General features: G+C 28.2%; 1 protein-coding gene across 1 annotated transcript; it reads left to right on the top strand.

Moving 5' to 3' along the window:
• Positions 1 to 4,459: 4,459 nt before the first annotated feature.
• Positions 4,460 to 6,105, top strand: LOC124933644 (spermidine hydroxycinnamoyl transferase-like). The gene is made up of 2 exons (XM_047474075.1): positions 4,460 to 4,886; positions 4,963 to 6,105. The coding sequence occupies exons 1-2, from the start codon at positions 4,513 to 4,515 to the stop codon at positions 5,948 to 5,950; spliced, it is 1,362 nt and encodes a 453-aa protein (XP_047330031.1). The 5' UTR covers positions 4,460 to 4,512; the 3' UTR covers positions 5,951 to 6,105.
• The last annotated feature ends 14,479 nt before the right edge of the window (positions 6,106 to 20,584 follow it).

Below are 20,584 nucleotides of genomic sequence, written 5' to 3'. Positions count from 1 at the left end.
TAGACGTATGTACTTGTACAATTAACTCACTTAGACGTATATAATAATAAAAAGTCATTTAAACATATGTAATATAAAAAATTAGCTCATTTAGCCTTTTTTAATAACCATGGTTAACTTTTATTTTTAAATTTTTAAATTTATTAATTAAATGTTAATATATCTTCTCTCTCCTTCTTTTTCATTAATTAAACTAGGTAATTTATTTTATTCTTAAATTTTTTATTATTTTAATATTAATATTTCTTTTACATTTCATTTTTTTTTTATTAGTTTTTATTTTCAATATTTCTTAAATTCTCATTTTTTGTTTTTAAAAATTAACAACTTATTTATGAATTTTATATTTTACTGTTATATTATTTGAAGGATTTTTTTTATTTAATTTAATATAATAAAAATTAAAAAGGTTTTTTTATTTAGTTTAATATAAATAAAAATGAAATTAATAATTTTTTATTTAATTTTTATTCACGACTTATATTAATAGTAAATGAATTGTTTTGTCTCATATTTGATTATTACTCTTTTGGTGTTTGATGGATGAGTTTTTATTATTATCCAATTCTTAATTATTAATTAATTTATTTTTGTGTTGAAAAATTTTTATTGTTAAAAAAATTTTCATTGTTATATTCAATTATTGGGATTAAACAATTTTATAATAATTAATGTGAATATAAAAAAATATATAAAAAAAGGAAGAAATATAGAGTTAAAATAATTAATGATGAATGCTCATTATATATAAAATAAAATTAAAATAATCATTCATAAATACTCATAAAAATAATAAAAAATTATAAAAAAGATAAAAATAAAGGGTTCATTTATTAGTAATAAATAAAATAATAAATGAAAAGGAGATAAAGAAAATATATTAATATTTAATTAATAAATATATAAATTTAAAAATAAAAGTTAACCACGGTTACTAAAATAGGCTAAATGAGTCAATTTTTTATAGTCGGTACATTTTAATAACCTTTTATTAGTAAATATATTTAAGTGAGCTAGTTATATAAATACATATTAAATTTATTATTTTTAATAAATAAAATTAAAACTATTCAAACACGTAAGCATCCTAATTTATTGTAAAGGATTGTCCAATATTATCCATATTTGATCCATGTGCCTGCAATTATTATGGAAGATAGATATTCGGAAGACCTTCTGCATTTTTTTTAAAAACTCTCCTTATCTTTGTCAGCTATCATTTATTTAATGAATTTTGGAAGTTATTGATGATAATGTTTCGAATTTATTGATTTGTTCGACCAGTATAATTTCTTCCTAAAAAATAATTGTTAAATAAACTACTTAAAATCTATTTTAAAAAATAAATAACAAAAATAATAATTACTTTTTTTTTTTTGTATATAAATTGATTTAGCCTAACTATATACTTTCTTTTTTCAAAAATAAACAAACTCTACTATTATTATTTTTAATTTTTACACATTATAAGGTGAATTTTTTTTAACTAGAGTATTCTTTATATGTTAATATTCTTAGTTATAAGTGAATTATGTATATATTTAAAATTTCAATTATGATTTGTCTTTGACAGTTTGTAAATTGACAAACATTAGGTTTAGTGATTTAATGAAGACACTTAAATCCTATGGTAATTATTTATAAAGAAAAATATTAAGAGATAATTTGTAAGAAAGAATGACATTACAATTTAATTGGTTAAATAAATAAAATAATTTTACTATTATTTTTTTTACACTTTTTTTCTTTTTCCAACCCGTAATACGACGTCATCCTCTAATCTCTATAACTAATAATATATTTTTTTTTATAAAAATTAAAATCTCAATAAAAAAAAAGTATAATGTAATTTACCAGGCCATGAATCCTATGAACCAAAATGGTGCACCAATCTCCTCCCGATTAATGAGACGTGTCAATTTTATCTCCACTCTTTTATATCTAACATTATACGTCAGTCCGTCCGTCCAATCAATATTTAATGTTCTCTTTTATTAAAAGTATAAATTTTTTTCAATTATATATATATATATAAAATATTATATTTAATTTAAAAATATACATGTTCATATATATATATTTTTTTTCTTTTAAATTTTGTTATTAACATTATATTAACTATATTTATTCCATATTTATTATTATTTTATAATTTAACATAAACAATATAACTAGAAAATATTAGTGCCTAACATAAATTCAAAATTATAAACATTGAAATATGTAGAAATTAGCATAAATTAAACATTATGCATCACTAAGGGCTCGTTTCATCTTTGAGTTATTGAGAACCCAACAATCATATCATAACTCAAATCAATCATTTTATTAATTAAAATACTAAGATTACCATTTACTTAAATATTTTATTTTATATTATTACAAAATAATAGTAATATATATATATATATATATATATATATATATATATATATATATATATATATTATATTTATTTTATTACATTATAAAATTTATTTTCGTTAATTTATAAATATATCTCATTTAAATTAAATATTTATAAAAAAAATTATTTAATTTTTTTTATATAAATTAACTTTAAATCATTATTCATTTAAATTTTTATTTATATAATAATGAAAGTCTTTTATCTATATAAATACTTAAATTACCTTCTACTTAATATTTTATTTTATATTAATAAAAAATTATTTTAATATATATATATATATATAAAAATACATTTTAATTTATTTTAATATAAATTAAATTCTAAAATTATTTCATTTTAATTTTTTTTATTAATTATCTTAAATAAAATTTAAAACACAATATAAATCTAATTAAAATTTACTATATTATAAATTTTAAAATAATTTAAATAAATAATTTATATTAAAAAATAAAATGAATATATCTAAATATCAAAAGAATTAATTTATAAATATACTTAGTTTTAATTAAAAGTTTATAATAATTTAAAAAAAATAATTTAGAGAGGTGAAGAAGTTATGAAAATTGAAAAGAAAAAAAAAAAGAAAAAAAAAAGATAGAACTGGGAAACATGGGTAATTATAAATATTAAATACATATATAAGTTCAATTGATTGAGTAGAAGAGAGAGGGTAGAAAGAGAGAGTGAAAATAATAAAAAGGGTAAAAAGGGAAAAAAATTAAAAATTGATTTTTTTCTTAATTTTGTCAAACATAGGTTATTTGGACCAAACCCAGATAAAATTCTAATAACCCCTGGATCAAACCAGCTCTAAGTTCCTCTCATACTCTCTAATTTGGCAACTATAAGAATTCATAGCAATTTTGAACAAGGCTAAAAATATAGTTTTAACCGAGATTCTTGGTTACCTCTAAAATTTTCATTTTTATATTGTACAAAGTTTTGTTCTGATTGTGTTTAAAAAAAAATAATTATTAAAATTGTAAGGTTGGTAATGATTTTCAAAATGCAGAATTATTTTTAAAGTTTAAATGTATTAACGATAAAATAAAAATTAATAATTTAAAATATAATATATTTTAATATTTTAATTAATGAATTAAATTATTTGATATATAAAAGAATAATAATATAATATTTTTTAAATTTAAATTATTTCAATAATCATTCTCAAATTTAATTTATTCAATATTTAGGCTTTGTTTGGATTGGAGTTTTTAAAAAAATTTAGAGGTAGAAAAAAAATAATAATTGGTGATAATTTTGAGGAGATGATTATTTTTGATAAAAAGATTTAAAGGGTATTGATATATATGAATAAAATAAAAAAATAATAATTTAAAATATAAGGTATTTTAGTATTTTGGTTAATGAAATGAGCGATAAGATTGTTAAAAATTGATTAATTAAAAAATTAATTTTGGTTGAATTTTTTAAAAAACTCAAATAAAACAAGACCATAGTCTAATAATTGTTGATAGATACATAAATCCATGAAACCAATAATAGGACATGATCAGACATATCACTTAACATGTTACTTGCCAAAAACAAACCATTTAACTTTTGACAAAAAAAGAACATGATAGCATTAATTTCAAAATATTTTTTATTTTTACTTTGTGTTTTAGTTCCGTATTTATTTAGTAGTTATTCTAAATAATTCTATTATATATATATTAATTAATTTTAATTTATTTGAAAATATATATTCTTAATTGTAGTTTATTTAATAATTATAAATAGATTAAATGTATAAATTAAAATTATTTAATGAAAATATGAAGTATATAATTTATACAGATAAAATTGAGACTTCAATTCCTTGAGGGTCCAATTTTTATTGCCGGTGCCACATGTTAGATATCAAAGAGTGGTGATTAAATTTACATGTGTCATTTTAGAACTAATGAGGGAAGATATTGGTGTACCATTTTGGTCCAGAGGATACATAACCAATTCATTTACACCTCCATTAATAATTTGAAAAATATTAAAGAAATGTAGCTGCATGAATTCTTTATTATATATATATATATATATATGCTCAATATTCTTGTCCATTCCCTAAAAGAATCTAGCTTGCTTTCTCTACAATGGTGACTGTGAAAGCAACCCATATAGTGAAACCGGCCGAGGAAACGCCGTCGAAGATAATGTACGTTTCCGACATCGATCAAATCCACCCAATAACTAACGCCCCAACCATCTACTTTTACCGTTCTCCTTCGTTTTCGTCTTTTCAAATAATGGTGGAAATCCTAAAACATTCTCTAAGCAAGGCACTTGTTATCTTCTACCCTTTCGCCGGCCGCCTTGAATGGACCCACCGGAAACGCGTCCATATCAATTGTAACTCCCTCGGAGCCCACTCTCTCGAGGCTGAAACCGATGCCAGAATAGATGACTTCGCTCCTGATTACCGCCCCACCCCCGCCGTTCGGGATCTTATCCCGTATGTTGATTATAGGTAATAGTTTTCTCACACGTTTTAAGTATGAACTAGACATTTAGCTGTATAATGTTTTTTCTTCTTTGATATATAGCCGTCCGATCGAGGAGCTACCTCTGGTTTTGATACAGTTGACGAAATTCAGCTGTGGCGGCGTGAGTCTTGGCCTCGCACTTTCCCATTTTGTAGCCGACGGGCAGTCGGCTCTCCATTTCGTCTCGGAATGGGTTCGGATTGCCCGAGGTGAGGGACCAGAATACCTGCCGTTTCTAGACCGGACAGTGTTGGTGCAGGATCAGGAGGATCTGCTGCCAGCTGATTTCGATGCTTCGGATTATAAGCAGCCGCCGTTAATGATCGGGAGTTTGAATAATTTAGAGGAGAGGATGAAGGAGACTGAAGTGTTGATGCTGAGGCTGAGCAAAGAGCAAATAGATAAGCTAAGGAGTAAAGCTAACGAGGAAAAGAAACGCCTTGGAGATCTAGAACGTGGCTACACAAGGTTCGAAGTAGTGGCGGGTCATATGTGGAGAACCGCAAGCAAGGCGCGAAAGCATATGGAGAATCAAGAAACGGCTATAAGAGTGGTGGTGAATTTTCGAAACAGGGTAAAACCTCCTTTGCCAAAGTTTTTCTTTGGTAATGCGATATTGCCTGTCATTGTTTCCTCGACCTCAGGCGAGCTTGTTTCGAAGCCGTTGTCATATGTTGCTAGCAAGATAAGGGCGGCTACGGAGAAGGTAACGGATGAGTATACGAAAAATGTAGCGATTTTCCTTGATAAGCAAGAGGATTTGTCGCAATGGAGGTATTTACATGTGGTTGGGAGTACTCAAGGAGTTTTCTTTGGGAATCCAAATATGGACATTACGAGTTGGTTGACCCTTCCACATAATGAAGGAGGGACAGATTTTGGGTGGGGAGAAGAAGATCACTTTGGACCCGGGGCACTTGGGTTTGATGGCAAGTCTTTCATTCTATCGGATAACTCTAGCCCTGGTTCGGCTATTATTGCACTACGGTTGCAGTTGACTCATATTGAAGACTTCAAGACTTTCTTTTATGAAGATATTTTAAATTAATTAGAGCAAAATCATGTTAATTTGGAGCCTACTTTTGTGTGTTACAATTGTGGTTTGTTGATGTTGTTGAGATTTTCAATTGTTGCTTGTGGCGTTATCTCCTCAAAATTTATTTTCTATTTTTAGAAATCTAATCATGTCATTTTGTGTGTTTATAGTTGTTGTACTTTTTTTTTTATAATAAATTGTTGTTTAATATTTGTTGGGTCTAGCCTCTAGGGGTAAGTATATATTGAATTGATCTAAATCTTAACCAAAATTCAAAATATTAATTTGGGTAAGTTAATTTGAGTTGGGTTGAGTATGAATTAGGTTGAGTATGAATTGAGTTGAGTATGAATTGGGTTGAATATGAGTTGTTTTTAATTTGGGTTGAGTTAGGGTTACCCAAATTATATAAATTTAATTTAATTCTCATTTATTAATCTAATATAAACTAACAATCTTCCAACTCTAATATATTATCTTGATTTTTACTACTTTGATCTCATTTACAGTCGAACACGTTTTTAAAACGTTTAACATGTTTTTGACATGTTTAACACGTTTAACACGTTTTTGATACGTTTGAAACGTTTTTGACATTTTTAACACGTTTAACACACACATTTTGACAATCTTAACACGTTTTTAGTACGTTTAACACATAATTAGCACATTTAACACGTTTAACACGTTCATCACGTTTATGACACGTTTAACATATTTTTGGCATTTTAACACGTTTTAACATGTTTAATACGTTCTTCACGTTTTGATACATTTTTGGCACGTTTAACACATTTTTGGCATGTTTAACACGTTTAACACATTTTTGGCCCGTTTAGCACATTTTGAGAAATTAAACACGTTTTGGTATGTTTAACACATTCTTATCACATTTAACATGTTTTGACACATTTAACACGTTTTCACATTTTTGACATGTTTAACACGTTTTCCACATTTTGAGCACGTTTAACACGTTTTTGACATGTTTAACATTTTTGGCACATTTAATACGTTTTTGACATGTTTAACACTTTAACATGTTTTGACAAGTTTTAACACGTTTTTGACACGTTTAACACGTTTTGACACATTTAATATATTTTGGCACATTTAATATATTTTGACATTTTAACACATTTTGACATGTTTAACACATTTTGACACTACAAGAGAACGGGTCATTTGTGACGTATATTTCCTACATAATCTTTGACGAATTTTATAATTAGTGACATATTTTCCATTTTTATAATAAACGTCGATATATCGCTCGTCAGTAAATTTTCCGACGAATACATAATTCATCAGAAATTTTTGTGACGATTTTTATTTCACTAAAACTTTTCGTAGGAAAATCCGTCGGAAGCATCGTGATAATTCCGTAGGAATATCCGTTAGAAAGTTTGAGTTAATTTTGTAGAAATATCCGTTAAAAAATTCGTGCTAATTCTGTATGAATATTCGTCAAATATTTCATGATAATTCCATAGAAATATTTATCGGAAAATAATATATTTCTATAAAAATTTATTTTCCTAATTATTTATCATATTATATTACATATCTTCTTAATTATCAACTATATTTAATAATAAGAATTTAAAAAAACTAATTTAAAAGTAGTAAGTACAAATTTACTAACAAAAAAAATCATTCACTTATAAACAAAATGTGTGACTCAATTGTTTCTATCAATACACAAAAGTGAATGTTAGCCTCTACTCACATTATAATACTCAAGTCTCATCACTTTTCTTCCATATCCATTAGAGGTTTACTCCCATTTTAGTAGTCATCTACAACTCATTTGCTCCAACTTTCCTCACTTTCATCAATATGCATTAGAGGGACATGTGAACAATAAAATTATGCAAGCCAGTTATATAATCTTGCAAAAAAAAATGAATGTCTTATATTCTAACTAAGTAGAGAACTCATAAATAACACCTCTCATCACTTTTTTTTTTTGCAATTTATGATATTGAAATTTATGTTAGTCAAATCCTAATTGTGCTTAAAGCAATGGAATACATAGGTCCTAACCTTGATCCCAAAAACTACAGTACCCGAGAAAGTACAAGATTTCAGAACAATTTCCTTCTGTAATGTGATTTATAAAATAATTTCAAAAATCATTTCTAAACGATTTAAAATTTTCATAGGAAAAATTATAAATCTTAACCAATCTGCATTCATCCCCGGTAGGACAATCTCTCATAATATTCTTCTCATGTAGAGCCTTTTAAAAGGCTACGACAAAAAAATATCCGCGAGAGTGACTTTCAAAATAGATATCAAGAAAGCTTCCGACTCTGTTAGATGGGAAGCCATACAGGACTTTCTGGTTGTTTCTGCATTTCTTATGATTTTTATTGATTGAATTATGTAGTGCATTTCATCATCATGCTTTGTTGTTAGCGTCAATGGAGTCCACAAAGGCTATTTCAAGGACGAAAACGGGATAAGGCAAGGGGACCCCCTTTCTTCTTACCTTTTCGTAGCTACCATTACGATCTTTGAGAGCATTTTCGCGATGTTCTGAAAGAATCATCCATACATCTTTCACCCATTCTGTGAGGTAGAGGAGGTAACCCATTTATGCTTTGCTGACGATTTATTCATTCTAGCACACACATACATTGATTCCATTAAAACTATTAGGGTTGTACTAACGTTCTTTTTTGAGGTTACATGTTTAACTATTAATGAAAGCAAAAGTGTGGCATTTTATGGAGGCGTGAAGGACGAAACAATGTAGGACATCTTCAACATCATGGGCATCAAGGAAGTCAACTTTCCCGTAATGTACTTAGGAATTCTGTTAACCGCGAAGCAGATCGAGATCTCACACTACAAGCCGCTGATTGAAAAGGTAAAAAACACGGCATCTAGCTGGGCAGCAAAAAAACTTTATTATGCAGGGAGGATCGAACTTATAAAAACTGTGGCCATGGGCATAGTTGGCTACTAGGCGCAGCAGATGGTCATTCCGAAGAAGGTAATGAAAGAGCTCGACACGCTGATGACGAACTTTATCTAGGACAGTAGCGGAAAAGGAGGAAAGAAAGTCAAATGGACCGCTTTCTGTAAACCAAAAGACGAGGGAGGCATCGGCTTGAAGAACTGTATTGAGTGGAACAAATCTCTCACCTTCAAGCATTTGTGGGCTTTGGAGCGCAATTAGGAGTCACTATGAATCAAATGAGTGCATACGAGGTTTATAAAATACGAAACTAGTATCTGAACCTGCAAAATTTAAGTGACGTTTGATGCATTTTAGCACATTTAGCACATTTTTGACATATTTAACACATTAAATGGGCCAAAACGTGTTAAACATATCAAAAACATGTTAACTTGTAACATACCGGTTAAAGAGAGTATTGGTTAAGAAGCTCGGAGGCTTGTTCTGACTTGCTTACGGAGCTCTATAACAACGTTGCACACTCAAACAACTTGAACCCCATACTTTTCTTTGAACAAATTAACTTGTAACATACTAGTTTTTGAATCCAAAACCACTAGCAATTCAATAATATCCTTTCAAGATTCACTAACTCTCTTCAATTGTTTTCACCAATGTTTCAAATTATCATCTATAGTTTCTCCGAAAGAGGACGTGAATATCCTTTACCTATTAATTGACCGAGCCTCTAATCTAGCCCATTTTTTATGATTAGGAATTTCATTCAATGTCTTAATTCTCTCCTCAATAAGATGAAAAATCAATCATCTTATTCATCTATAATATGATTCACAATGCATATACAATTAAGATTGAACAAAAGAAGTAACAAAATCATCATCTACGAATTAACCGAGTCTTCCATCTAGCCTATTTTTCATTATTAGAAATTGTTGGCAAAATAATTAAGTTCCACAAATAATTGTAACTAAATAAACTTATATGAAAATAATTTATCGAGATTTGTAGTTGAGACATGCTAGGTACTGTCCTCAAAGAGCTTATGCCTCCTCGAGCGGGTTACTCGTTGCGGTAGGATTTTAATGACGCTTTCTTTCAAGATTCAACAACCCATTCTCGTTAATGACGCAATCTACTTAACGAGCCTCAAATGATAACATTTTTAGATGCTCTCGAGAATATGGTTTGTCCTTGATTTAAAAGTATATCTCTATAATTTCTCTACCTCTAATATGTATAGAAAAATACATAGAAAAAACATTTTCTTAATTGATCACAATTAATATAAATCAATCTCACAAATTAAGAGATTAATATAACAATAATTAAAGATTTGATTTAGACTGTTACTGCAAATCAGTAACGCAATTTAAGGAATAATAAATCATACGTAAATATTTAATTTAAACGTTGTAAATTAATTCCATTATTTAAGGGATGATTAAATTAAAATAATAATTTAGAAATAACTAATATTAATATTTTCCAACAATTCTCACATATTTAAAAATTATTTAAAAAACATTTTCTCGAGAGTGCGAAAAATTAATGCATCAGTACCAGTATCTTTTGGACTATGAACTAGTACTTAGAAAAAATAAATAAAGACTCACAGAAATGTCGTTGAGATTAGAATCTCTATGAACCTCATTTCAGACTTGAATCAATAAACTTATTTGTCACAATAATTTCTCTTCCAAAGTTATCCGTCGTAGTGTGACACATTTTGGCCTTGCATCGATCCTACATCTCGTGAGAGCTCTAGAAAGGCTATTTATCAAGTGTGTACTGCAGTCAAACACACCACTCACGCATGAGTTATAGATTCATTAAGAATTTAGACACATGCTCTTCCACTACAATACTTACTATCCTACACCATAGGGATGGATTGCTCATTAATATTTGGGATTGTGTCTCACAAATTGACAAATGACTTGTTCTTACTCTTATGAACCTACAATACGTGAAATAGTTCATGTACTAGGTTGTGTTACCGTCATTCACAGTTTCGTTTGTAGACATTAATCCCATCCCCCTCGATGTATTTCTCACTAGTCTCGATCTTAGTGGTTTGGTTAGAGGATCCACCAAATTCATCTCTAATCTTACAAAGTTTAGTGATATCACTCCATGTTTAATCAGTCGTTTCACTAAACAATGTCGTACCTACATGTGTCGACTTTTTCCATTATAATTATCATTATTTGATTTACCAATGGCCGCTTTGCAATCACAATGTATTGATATATATGGCATGGGCTTCTTCCATAAAGGGATATCTTTTAAGAGGTTTATAAGTCACTCAGTCTCAACGCATGCCAAATTAAAAGAAATAAACTCTGACTCCATTGTAGAATGTACTATTCAGGTCTACTTTGCCGATTTCTAAGAGACAACACATTTACCTATAGTAGATATAAATCCACTTGTAGGCTTGATCACATCTGAATTAAAAATCTAGTTAACATCACAATAACCCTCAAGTACGACTGAAAAATCACAATAGTATATACAAAAATCTCATTTTTCGTGAAAATATTGTTTACTTTACTAACTAGTAGACAAAATATATTTGAACTATTATGGCTTCGTGTAAACAATTACAAATTTCACAAAAAATATGTTTTTCGTTAGAAGATTTCCAACTATATAGTTACAATTTTAAGAGTAAACATATTCACTTGTAGACGTAAAGTATTTCATATCACTTTCTTATTTGATAAAAACATGATACCTTGTTTAGTGCAGGATCCTGGACCATCAGATGAGCGCCCAAATCTCATCCAACTGCCCAGAACGCGCCAGACTCTTGCTACAATGGATCCAGCGCACAACCGCCCACAGCGGATCAACAAACGGGACAGACTAACCCTGTTAGTCAACCAAGCTGTCCGCGAACGAAACTCCAATAGAACCCCGCATTGCGCCAGCCGAAACAACGTCGTTTTCTTCGTCTTCTTCCCCATACCTGTGACATCGTCGAAAACGTGACCTTGCCGACGCGATTCTTCCAGAAGTTATAGCTTCCTCCACCTGCGATCAAATCCGTTGAATTTTTTGGCAACATGCTCCTCTCATCGACGCCTATATTTCACCCTTATCCTTCCCTAAATAACTTGATAAGACTGTCAACTACTGTATAATATTTTGAAGATAAGCTCACCGGAGGTCAAATCCATCTCAAATTAGCTTACTTCAACCGATCTATCTATACTATAAATACTCCTCATTGCTCTGTTAAGCAAATCATCGAAGAAAAACAACAAATTACACACTAAATCAAACCTTGAAGATTCTGTCCAAGAATTTTTTTGTTTAAACTCCTTCCAGATAACCAAGTTTTGATCCAGGCTTCTAGATAACCTCTAATACTTTTCAGGAATGTCCTCCAAGTGTTGTTATGAATCCAGAAGCCTTGTATTTCGTTTTGTAATTAAAAATTTGAATTTTTTCAAATTCTCCTAATTTGATCAGTTTGATCGTGTTCTTAAGGTTGAGTATGTGATTTATTTGTTGAGAATAATTATATATATCATGTATGAACTTTATATTGAAAGAGACTTGATCAAATCAACTTGAATTAAAATTTTGAAAAATTAAGTTTGAAAACTAATTTTTTTAAAATCTTTGTGTTCTTGGTTTAAATCTGGATTTGTTTTATCCAGATAGTTTCTATACATGTTTGTTAACATGTTTGAATGAATCCCAAACAATTGTAATCATGTTTTGATCATGTTTGATCAAACTAAAAATCTTAAAAATAAATCTTGAAAATTAAAATTTTGAAATTATGTGTTCTTGGTTTAATCTGTTTTTTTATCCAATTAGTTGTTATACATGTTTGTTAACATGTTAGGATAAATTTCAAGTAACTATTTCATCAATTTGATCATTTTTGATTAAATTGAGTTTTTGTAAAATTTTAGATTTGATTCAATTTTCAAAAACTGTTTTAATGATGTTATGATATTCTTGTTATCGTTAAGATCAACCATATTCATCATTTCAAAACTAATGAAATAAAATCAGGCATTTAAATGACCTAATTTGAAAAATCCCAAAATTTGACTTAGAAATGGTGTTTTAAATTGATCATTGCAAGGGCTTCAAAATCGTAATTTATGTTAGGGATTTTGTTTTTCATGATCATATGAACTTATTGTAGTCTATGGATCATGATTTTATGATCCCAATCAAAAGTTATGGACTTCTGAAATTTTGGACCAAAACAAGAACACTCGGTCCTAAGGTTTTAGCCTAAGACCGACGATCCTCGGCCCTGTTCTTCAGTAGGGTCCAAAAAAACGAACCCTAGGTCAAAACCCAAAACCGAGAAAATGCACCTAGGACCGAGAATCCCAAGACCGAGTTTTCTAACCTAGGACCGGTGTTCTTCAACTAAGACCGAGGACTAGGACCGGTGTTCTTCATATAGGACCAAGGATTAGAACCGAGTTTTCTAACCCTAGGACTGAGCATACACTTAGTATATGACCAATGTTTCTAACCTTAAGAGGAAGCCCTCACTTGACCTAGGACCGGTAAACTTGACCTTAGCCCTAGAGTTAGTATCAATGTTTCTAACCTTAGGACCGAACCTTCACTTAGCCTAGGACCGATGTTTCTAACCTTAGGACCGAACCCTCACTTAGCCTAGGACCGGTAACCAACCCTAACTCTAGACCTATGACCGATAACTACCTAACCTTAGGACCGAACACCTAGACCGATAGACTTGACTTGGGACCGAGCCTCCCCGGTCTTTGACCAAACCACCCAAGTTTGGGACCGAGACTCCTAAGCCCATGACCGAGCTCTCCAATCCCTTGTCCAATGCGACCGAGCCCTAGTCAGGACACCCCGGTCTTGACTGAGCCTAGATCAGCCAAACCGAACCCAGACCTTGATATTCTGGTCCTAAGGCCTGTTTGGTTCCACTTTTCAAAATAAAAAATTATTTTTAGAATTTTGGAACCCGAATCCATTTTTAAATAATCCTGAAAGGTCAAAAAAATATATTTTTATATTTTCGGAATGTTTCATAAACCAATATTTTGGATAATTCCTCGTTTGGAATTTATTTTTAAATTCTAACACTCTCATCGAGGGTTTTAACCAGATGCTCCCGGTAATAATACGTATCACCGATAACAACATCATGCTCTTGATAATATCAATAACTTTTACTAGGGGAATCCTTTGCTCTCGATGATATTAATGTTATCGTGAGTTTTCTTTAGTTCTTGGCAATTTTTCTCGGTAATTGTGATTGTTCTCTTTTTACTAGTGGAAGAACTCGAAGAACACTCGGATAAGTAAAGAACTCGAAGAATACTCAAGAAATAAAGAAAAAATACTTTTTGAGTTCTAGAGAGATAATTAGATGAATGAGATAAGAGATATATGAAGAGTTCTAACATGAGGAGATATATTTATAACTAGAAATTAAACCATCACAATAAATTCATTTATCAATCCAACGACTGCCATTCCAGACTCTTGAGATTTTTGGACTATTGGCATATCCAATGACACTTGATCTTATCCATTGACATTAAATTTCACAAAAAATTCAGATTTAAATTTAGTATGGATTTATATTTATTTGAATTAAATTACATTTAATTTATTTATCCAAATTCTTATTTTCATTTAATTAATGGAATTAGTTTAAAATTCAAACATTCTCCCACATTAATGGAAATTGAAAGATTAACCCATTGAAATGTTCAATAATTGAATCCTACATAAGATAAATAGGCGTAACCCTTTGAACATTCCCTTATGAAAGTATATAACTTTTCTAGTCTATTAGTAGACTCAATGTCCTTGAACTATTATGTCATTTGTGTAAACGATTATACACTTTCACATATAATTCTTCCTGATACATGTCAAACTCTCATGGTTGTGTTCATAAATAGGCGTAACTCTTGGTTATGTGAGAGGATCTATAGTTGAGTCGTGCAATTCCTTCAAAGTAGACACACTTCTCCCTCACATAAGTGATCTCTTTGATCACAAAGAATCATTAAAAGCGATATTATTATCCTCGTCAATATATATATTTATTATTTCGTTATAATATTAATCCTCAACAATAATCTTCCAAGTTAGTGCGATTAGGCAGTCCTATTGAACCTAGTTCTTGGGATCTCTAGTCTACATAGATTTAATTTTCCTTCATACCAACTTATAGTAGGCTCATGTCTTTAAAATACTTTCAAACTAACTCTCTATTTAATAGTGGTTAGTGAATCCACAATGTTATTCTTAAATAATATAGTCAAATGTGATAACTCTATTAGCGAGTATAGTCTAATGACATTATGTCTAAGACGTGTATGTCACGACTTATCATTGACTCCAAGTTTGTCAATTTTAAATTTCTATCACAATAATTAGAAATTTCCTTTTAGACAATCTTGGAATATCTTCTAATAAACATGGTCATTCATATATATACATATCATTTAATCATTTTTTCATGAAAAATATTGTTTACTTGACTAACTAGTAGACAAAATATATTTAAACTATTATGTCTTCGTGTAAACAATTACATATTTCACAAAAAATATATTTTTCGTTAGAAGATTTTCACTCATATAGTTACACTTTTAAGTGTAAACATATTCATTTGTAGACGTAAAGTATTTCATATCACTTTATCATTTGATAACAACATGATATATTGTTTAGTGCAACTCACATCCTTAGTGGATTTAATCATTTTTATCATAATTTCAAAGATAAAAATATCGTATAAAGAGAAGTAATGAACTATAATCCACTAAGGATTATACATAATTGTCACGTTTATTGACTTTTTAGTTAAAAATCAAAATATGATCAAAGCCAAATTTTCTTTATTAATTTATTTCATAAAATCTATTTTGAAGATATTTGTTCTTCAGATATGTATAAAAATAATATTAAAGAAAAATACGTCACTTGATTTCAAAGCCTCAAAAATTCAAATTGAGCAACAGATCGATAAGCAAATATATAAACAATACATTTTCTTATTATGATAAGTTGTACAACTTTATATTTTGTAGAAAATATATTTCTTTAACAATTGACCAACTTTTTATATATCATAATATGCACAATAATAATTTGTGTTATTATCAATAAAAACATTTGTCCCCAATAAAAACATTTGTCCCCACATTCGTGTTGGTGCCTTTTAAACACACATCTGTGAATTAAATCTAAGGGGGTGCTTGGTTCAAATAAAGGAATTGGAATAGGATAGGGATGGATAGATGTGTGGAATGAGAATGAGTATGATTGATAGAAGTGTAGTGTTTGGTTGAGAGTTTTAATCATTCCCATTACCATTGATAACGTTTGGATTTATAAGAGAGAAGTTATAAATATAATTTTGTTATTAAAATTATGATTAATTTTAATTTTATTTTATTAAATTAAAAATATAAAATATTATTATTTTTATAACATAATTGTTTAAAATATATAAAATATTTAAGTGACATAATTTAATAAAATATAAACATCTCATATTTTTTCAAAATAAAAATACTTATAACAAAAAAAATATTGAATGTCTCAATTTTTTACTAATTATAAATAAATAATTATTTATTAAATATAAATAATGTAAGACAAAGTCTTTCAAATATTATATACTTTAAATTAAATATAATATTTTATTTAATAATATATTATAACATGGTATAATTTTTTTAATAATAATTTTTATTAAAATATTTCATATTTAATTTTTTAATATTTTTTTATATAAAATTGTTATTTTATTTTTAGTTTTATATTTTAATTAATTTATTTTAATTTTATTATTAATATATGATATTTAAAATTAATTATATAAAATTAATTTATTATTAGTTATTTTAATTATTACTAAAATTTTATTTTAAACAATTCCTTAATATTATTTAAATAATTGAAATTATTTATTTATAAATAAATAAAATTTATTATTATGTTAATTATAAAATAACGTATAATATAATTATAAAATATATAAGATATTATAATTATAATTATAAGAGAAAAAATAGAAGAGTGGAGATAATGGGAGAGAAAATGTATCGATGAGGAATGTGATTCATTCCTCCCAATTTAGAGAGGATTAGATGATTCCTGAGTATACGGGAATCAAATCAATATCCTAGAATCAAAACCACCAACCAAACATCTCATTTCATTCCCTTTCCCATTCCTGAGTAAAAAAACCATATACCAAGCATGCCCTAAATATTTTTTTAATTAAGAGATTGACACACAATTCTTTTATTATACTTGTCACTAAATTAAAAAAATAACTATTATTATAAATATTTAATTGAATAAATCATTCATATATATAATTTCTATATAAGAGATTAGAATGCTTATTCATATATAAATCATTCTTTACATAATCTCTGTATGACAAGCTATAAGTTGAATTAATTAAAATATTCATTTTAACATATTATTTTTATAAAAGAAATTAGAATATTTAATTAAATAAATATTCATCATCATGTCTGACATGATTTCTACAAAAGAAATCATAATGTTTTAAGAATTTTTGGCGGAAGCCGTTTGAACATTTATTTTCGATCGGTTGCACGTTTGCATCTAATGATGTTGGCACATATGTCGCATTGTTTCTCAAATGAATTAAGATTTTTCCTTATAATACCAAATCAAAAAAGGTCTTATTATTGAAATCTGAAACAAAGTAGGCCATCTACTATTAATTTCGCATAATTATGAGTGTTCTTTTTAGCTCTTCAAATCCAAGCTACACAATTCTTCAACTTCTTGGTCTCCAATCTACTGCTATTATGACTTTCTATTTCCTTTAATTAGAAGAATTTATTGTTTTTTTTACACAACTCTATCAACAAACAAATATATACACATTTAAAAATGATATATTAATACCATAATAAAAATATAGTATACAAAACATTAATTATATATATATATATATATATATATATATATATATATATAAATAAACAAACAAGTAGATTATTTCTCTTTAATTAATAATCACCCTACCACATCCTTATTAATTATCTACGCTTAATTAATTTAAAATATGTATATTATAATTAATAATTTTAAAACTAAAACTATATGTTTCAATTATAACTAATTTTAATTACTATTAATAAATATAACCATTAATTTTTCTGTAAATTAAAAGCTAACTTTTTAGTTGCCTTTTCATTTATTATTAATAATAATTTTAGTATCCAACAAACCTTTAATTAAAAAGAAAACAAATGATTGTTTTCTAATTTATACAAATTTTCTTGAGAAAATTTTGTGTCAACATATATTAGGTTAAAATTAAACTTCGACAACAAGAAAAAATGTTAATAATTAACATATATATATACGTGTATAATAAAGACTTATTTTTATTAGTCGATTCTTCTCTTTTTTAAGATGAATAATTAACTTGTCAAAATGAGTCATTATCTCTTTTAACTTGTCAAAATGAGTCATTATCTCTTTTGCAACATTGCAACTCGTACCTTTGAAACATCAAAGATAAAGATTTTTGATAGTAAAAACTACTAAATAACTTAGAATACGGAAATTGTTTTAAGATTGTTAGATATCATTGCTTTAAATTACAGATATATATATATATAAAAGATGTTACAAAGAAAATAAATAAACTACGATATATAAATAAATGAAATCACCAAAGTCAAATTTTGATTTGAGGCATTTGATTAGTATATTTTCCTTAATATAGTTACACCGTCTTTTCTTGTGCTGAAGTTTATCGCAGATGAATGTCTCTCAAGGTACAATGAATCTAATAGTGATTTAACACTAAAATTACTACACAACAAATTTGACAAAGTACACTCGATTGAGTGAAGAACTCGAAAACACTCAGTTGAATAAAGAACTCGAAGAACACTCAAGAAATGAAGAAAAAACTTTTTGAGTTCTAGAGAGATAATTAGATGAATGAGATAAGAGATATATGAAGAGTTCCAATATGTGGGAATATAAATATATTTGGAAATTAAATCAAAATAAATTCATTTATCAATCCAACGGTTGATAATTCATCCAACGACTAACATTCCTAGACTCTTGGCATTTCTAAAATTTTGTCATTCAATCTTATCCATTAACATTCGATATTATCCATTGACATTAAATTTAAAAAAAAAATGACATTTGAATTTGATATGAATTTTATATTTATTTGGATTAAATTACATTTAATTTATTTATCCAAATTCTCGTTTTTATTTAATTAATGAATTTAGTTTAAAATTTTAAGAGGAATTTCACGAAGAGTCATGAATATATGTGCTAGAAAAGCTCATTCGTTCATTGATGGAGGACATAAGTGATTTCACAAATGATCGTGGATTTAGAGTCTTAGGGAACTCACTATTGACTGAAGATGGATGGAACTTCATGAAGAGTCATGGACTCTAAGTTGAATGATGCGCGTGTGTTCGACCAAAGGATATAACGAATTTCACAAAGAATTGTGGATTCAAATTTTAATGACGCTTTTGTGTTCGTCGATAAAGGGATATGAGGAATTTCACGAAGAGTCATGAACTGTAAATTGAATGACGTGCGTGTGTTTGTCGACAAAGGGATATGAATTTCACGAATAGTCGTGAACTCTAAGTTTAATGAGGTGCGTGTGTTCTTTGATGGAGGAATAGAACTTTTACGAAGAGTCATGAACTCTAAATTGAATGATGCACGTGCATTCATTGACAGAAGGATGATAAAGATTTTGTGAAGAGTCATACATTCTAAATGGAGTGGAGCTCGTTCGCCAATAGAGAGTTGGTGCTTTATAGGTTTTAAAAAAGAAATCCAAAAGAGTTAAGATTTTTGAATTGAGTGGAGCTTGTTTGTAGATGAAGAGTCATGAATTCCGAGTTAGATAATGTTCGTGCGTTCGTCGATGAAGTATAAGAGGAAAACCATGAAGAGTCGTGGATTCTAAGTCGATTGAAACTCGTTTGATCGTCAAATATATTTTCCATAAACCATATGTGGCCTCGTACCCATAATGATTATTGGTTCTATCGTGAGAATAATAGATCGTTTAAAGTATAAAGTCTACAGCAGTAATGTGTGTTACTCGTATGCATGTATATCTTAAAATGAGAAATATGCGCTCACTTTTCAATTCATTAAAATAATAAGTGTATTAAAAGAGGTTTAATGTTTTATTTAGGCGTGTATAAAAGAATAGCAATCACAAACGCATACACCCTCAAGATGAAAGTTACATTTTAAAAGCATAAATGGAAATTTAAGGCTTTTCCTTTGTCGCTTTGCTTCCATGTCTTTGGCATGCCCCTCTTCCTCGATGTCAATGGGATGATGACCTCCTTTAATAATATTTTTCTAGTCTTGATGGCCAATGATCGAACGTCTAACATCGAAGGATCTGTTTAATAAAGTCTCCAAGATAAGAACTAGTTAAGTTATACTTTTCTCTTTTTGTATATTTTTTGTTTTTATTATATATATATATTTTTTATTTAAGTGGAAAGAACGTACTCATGATCTCCTATATATAACTACATACTTAAATTTATTTATACATATATATATAGTTGTCACATAACGAACCAAAAAAACTCTCGACGTGGCTTTGTTTATTGGGCATGATAAGTCAACGAGTTTGGTGAAAATGGTAAAAGGATTTTCATGTTTATGGCTTT

This window comes from Impatiens glandulifera, chromosome 4, assembly GCF_907164915.1.
Source record: "Impatiens glandulifera chromosome 4, dImpGla2.1, whole genome shotgun sequence".
In the NCBI taxonomy this organism is placed as follows: Eukaryota; Viridiplantae; Streptophyta; class Magnoliopsida; order Ericales; family Balsaminaceae; genus Impatiens; species Impatiens glandulifera.
This window is presented reverse-complemented; position numbering and strand designations above follow the sequence as displayed.

Coding starts and splice junctions, on each gene's coding strand:
- LOC124933644 (XM_047474075.1), top strand. CDS start 4,513: ATGGTGACTGTGAAAGCAACCCATATAGTGAAACCGGCCGAGGAAACG. Junction 4,887..4,962: donor ATCCCGTATGTTGATTATAG/GTAATAGTTTTC, acceptor TTTGATATATAG/CCGTCCGATCGAGGAGCTAC.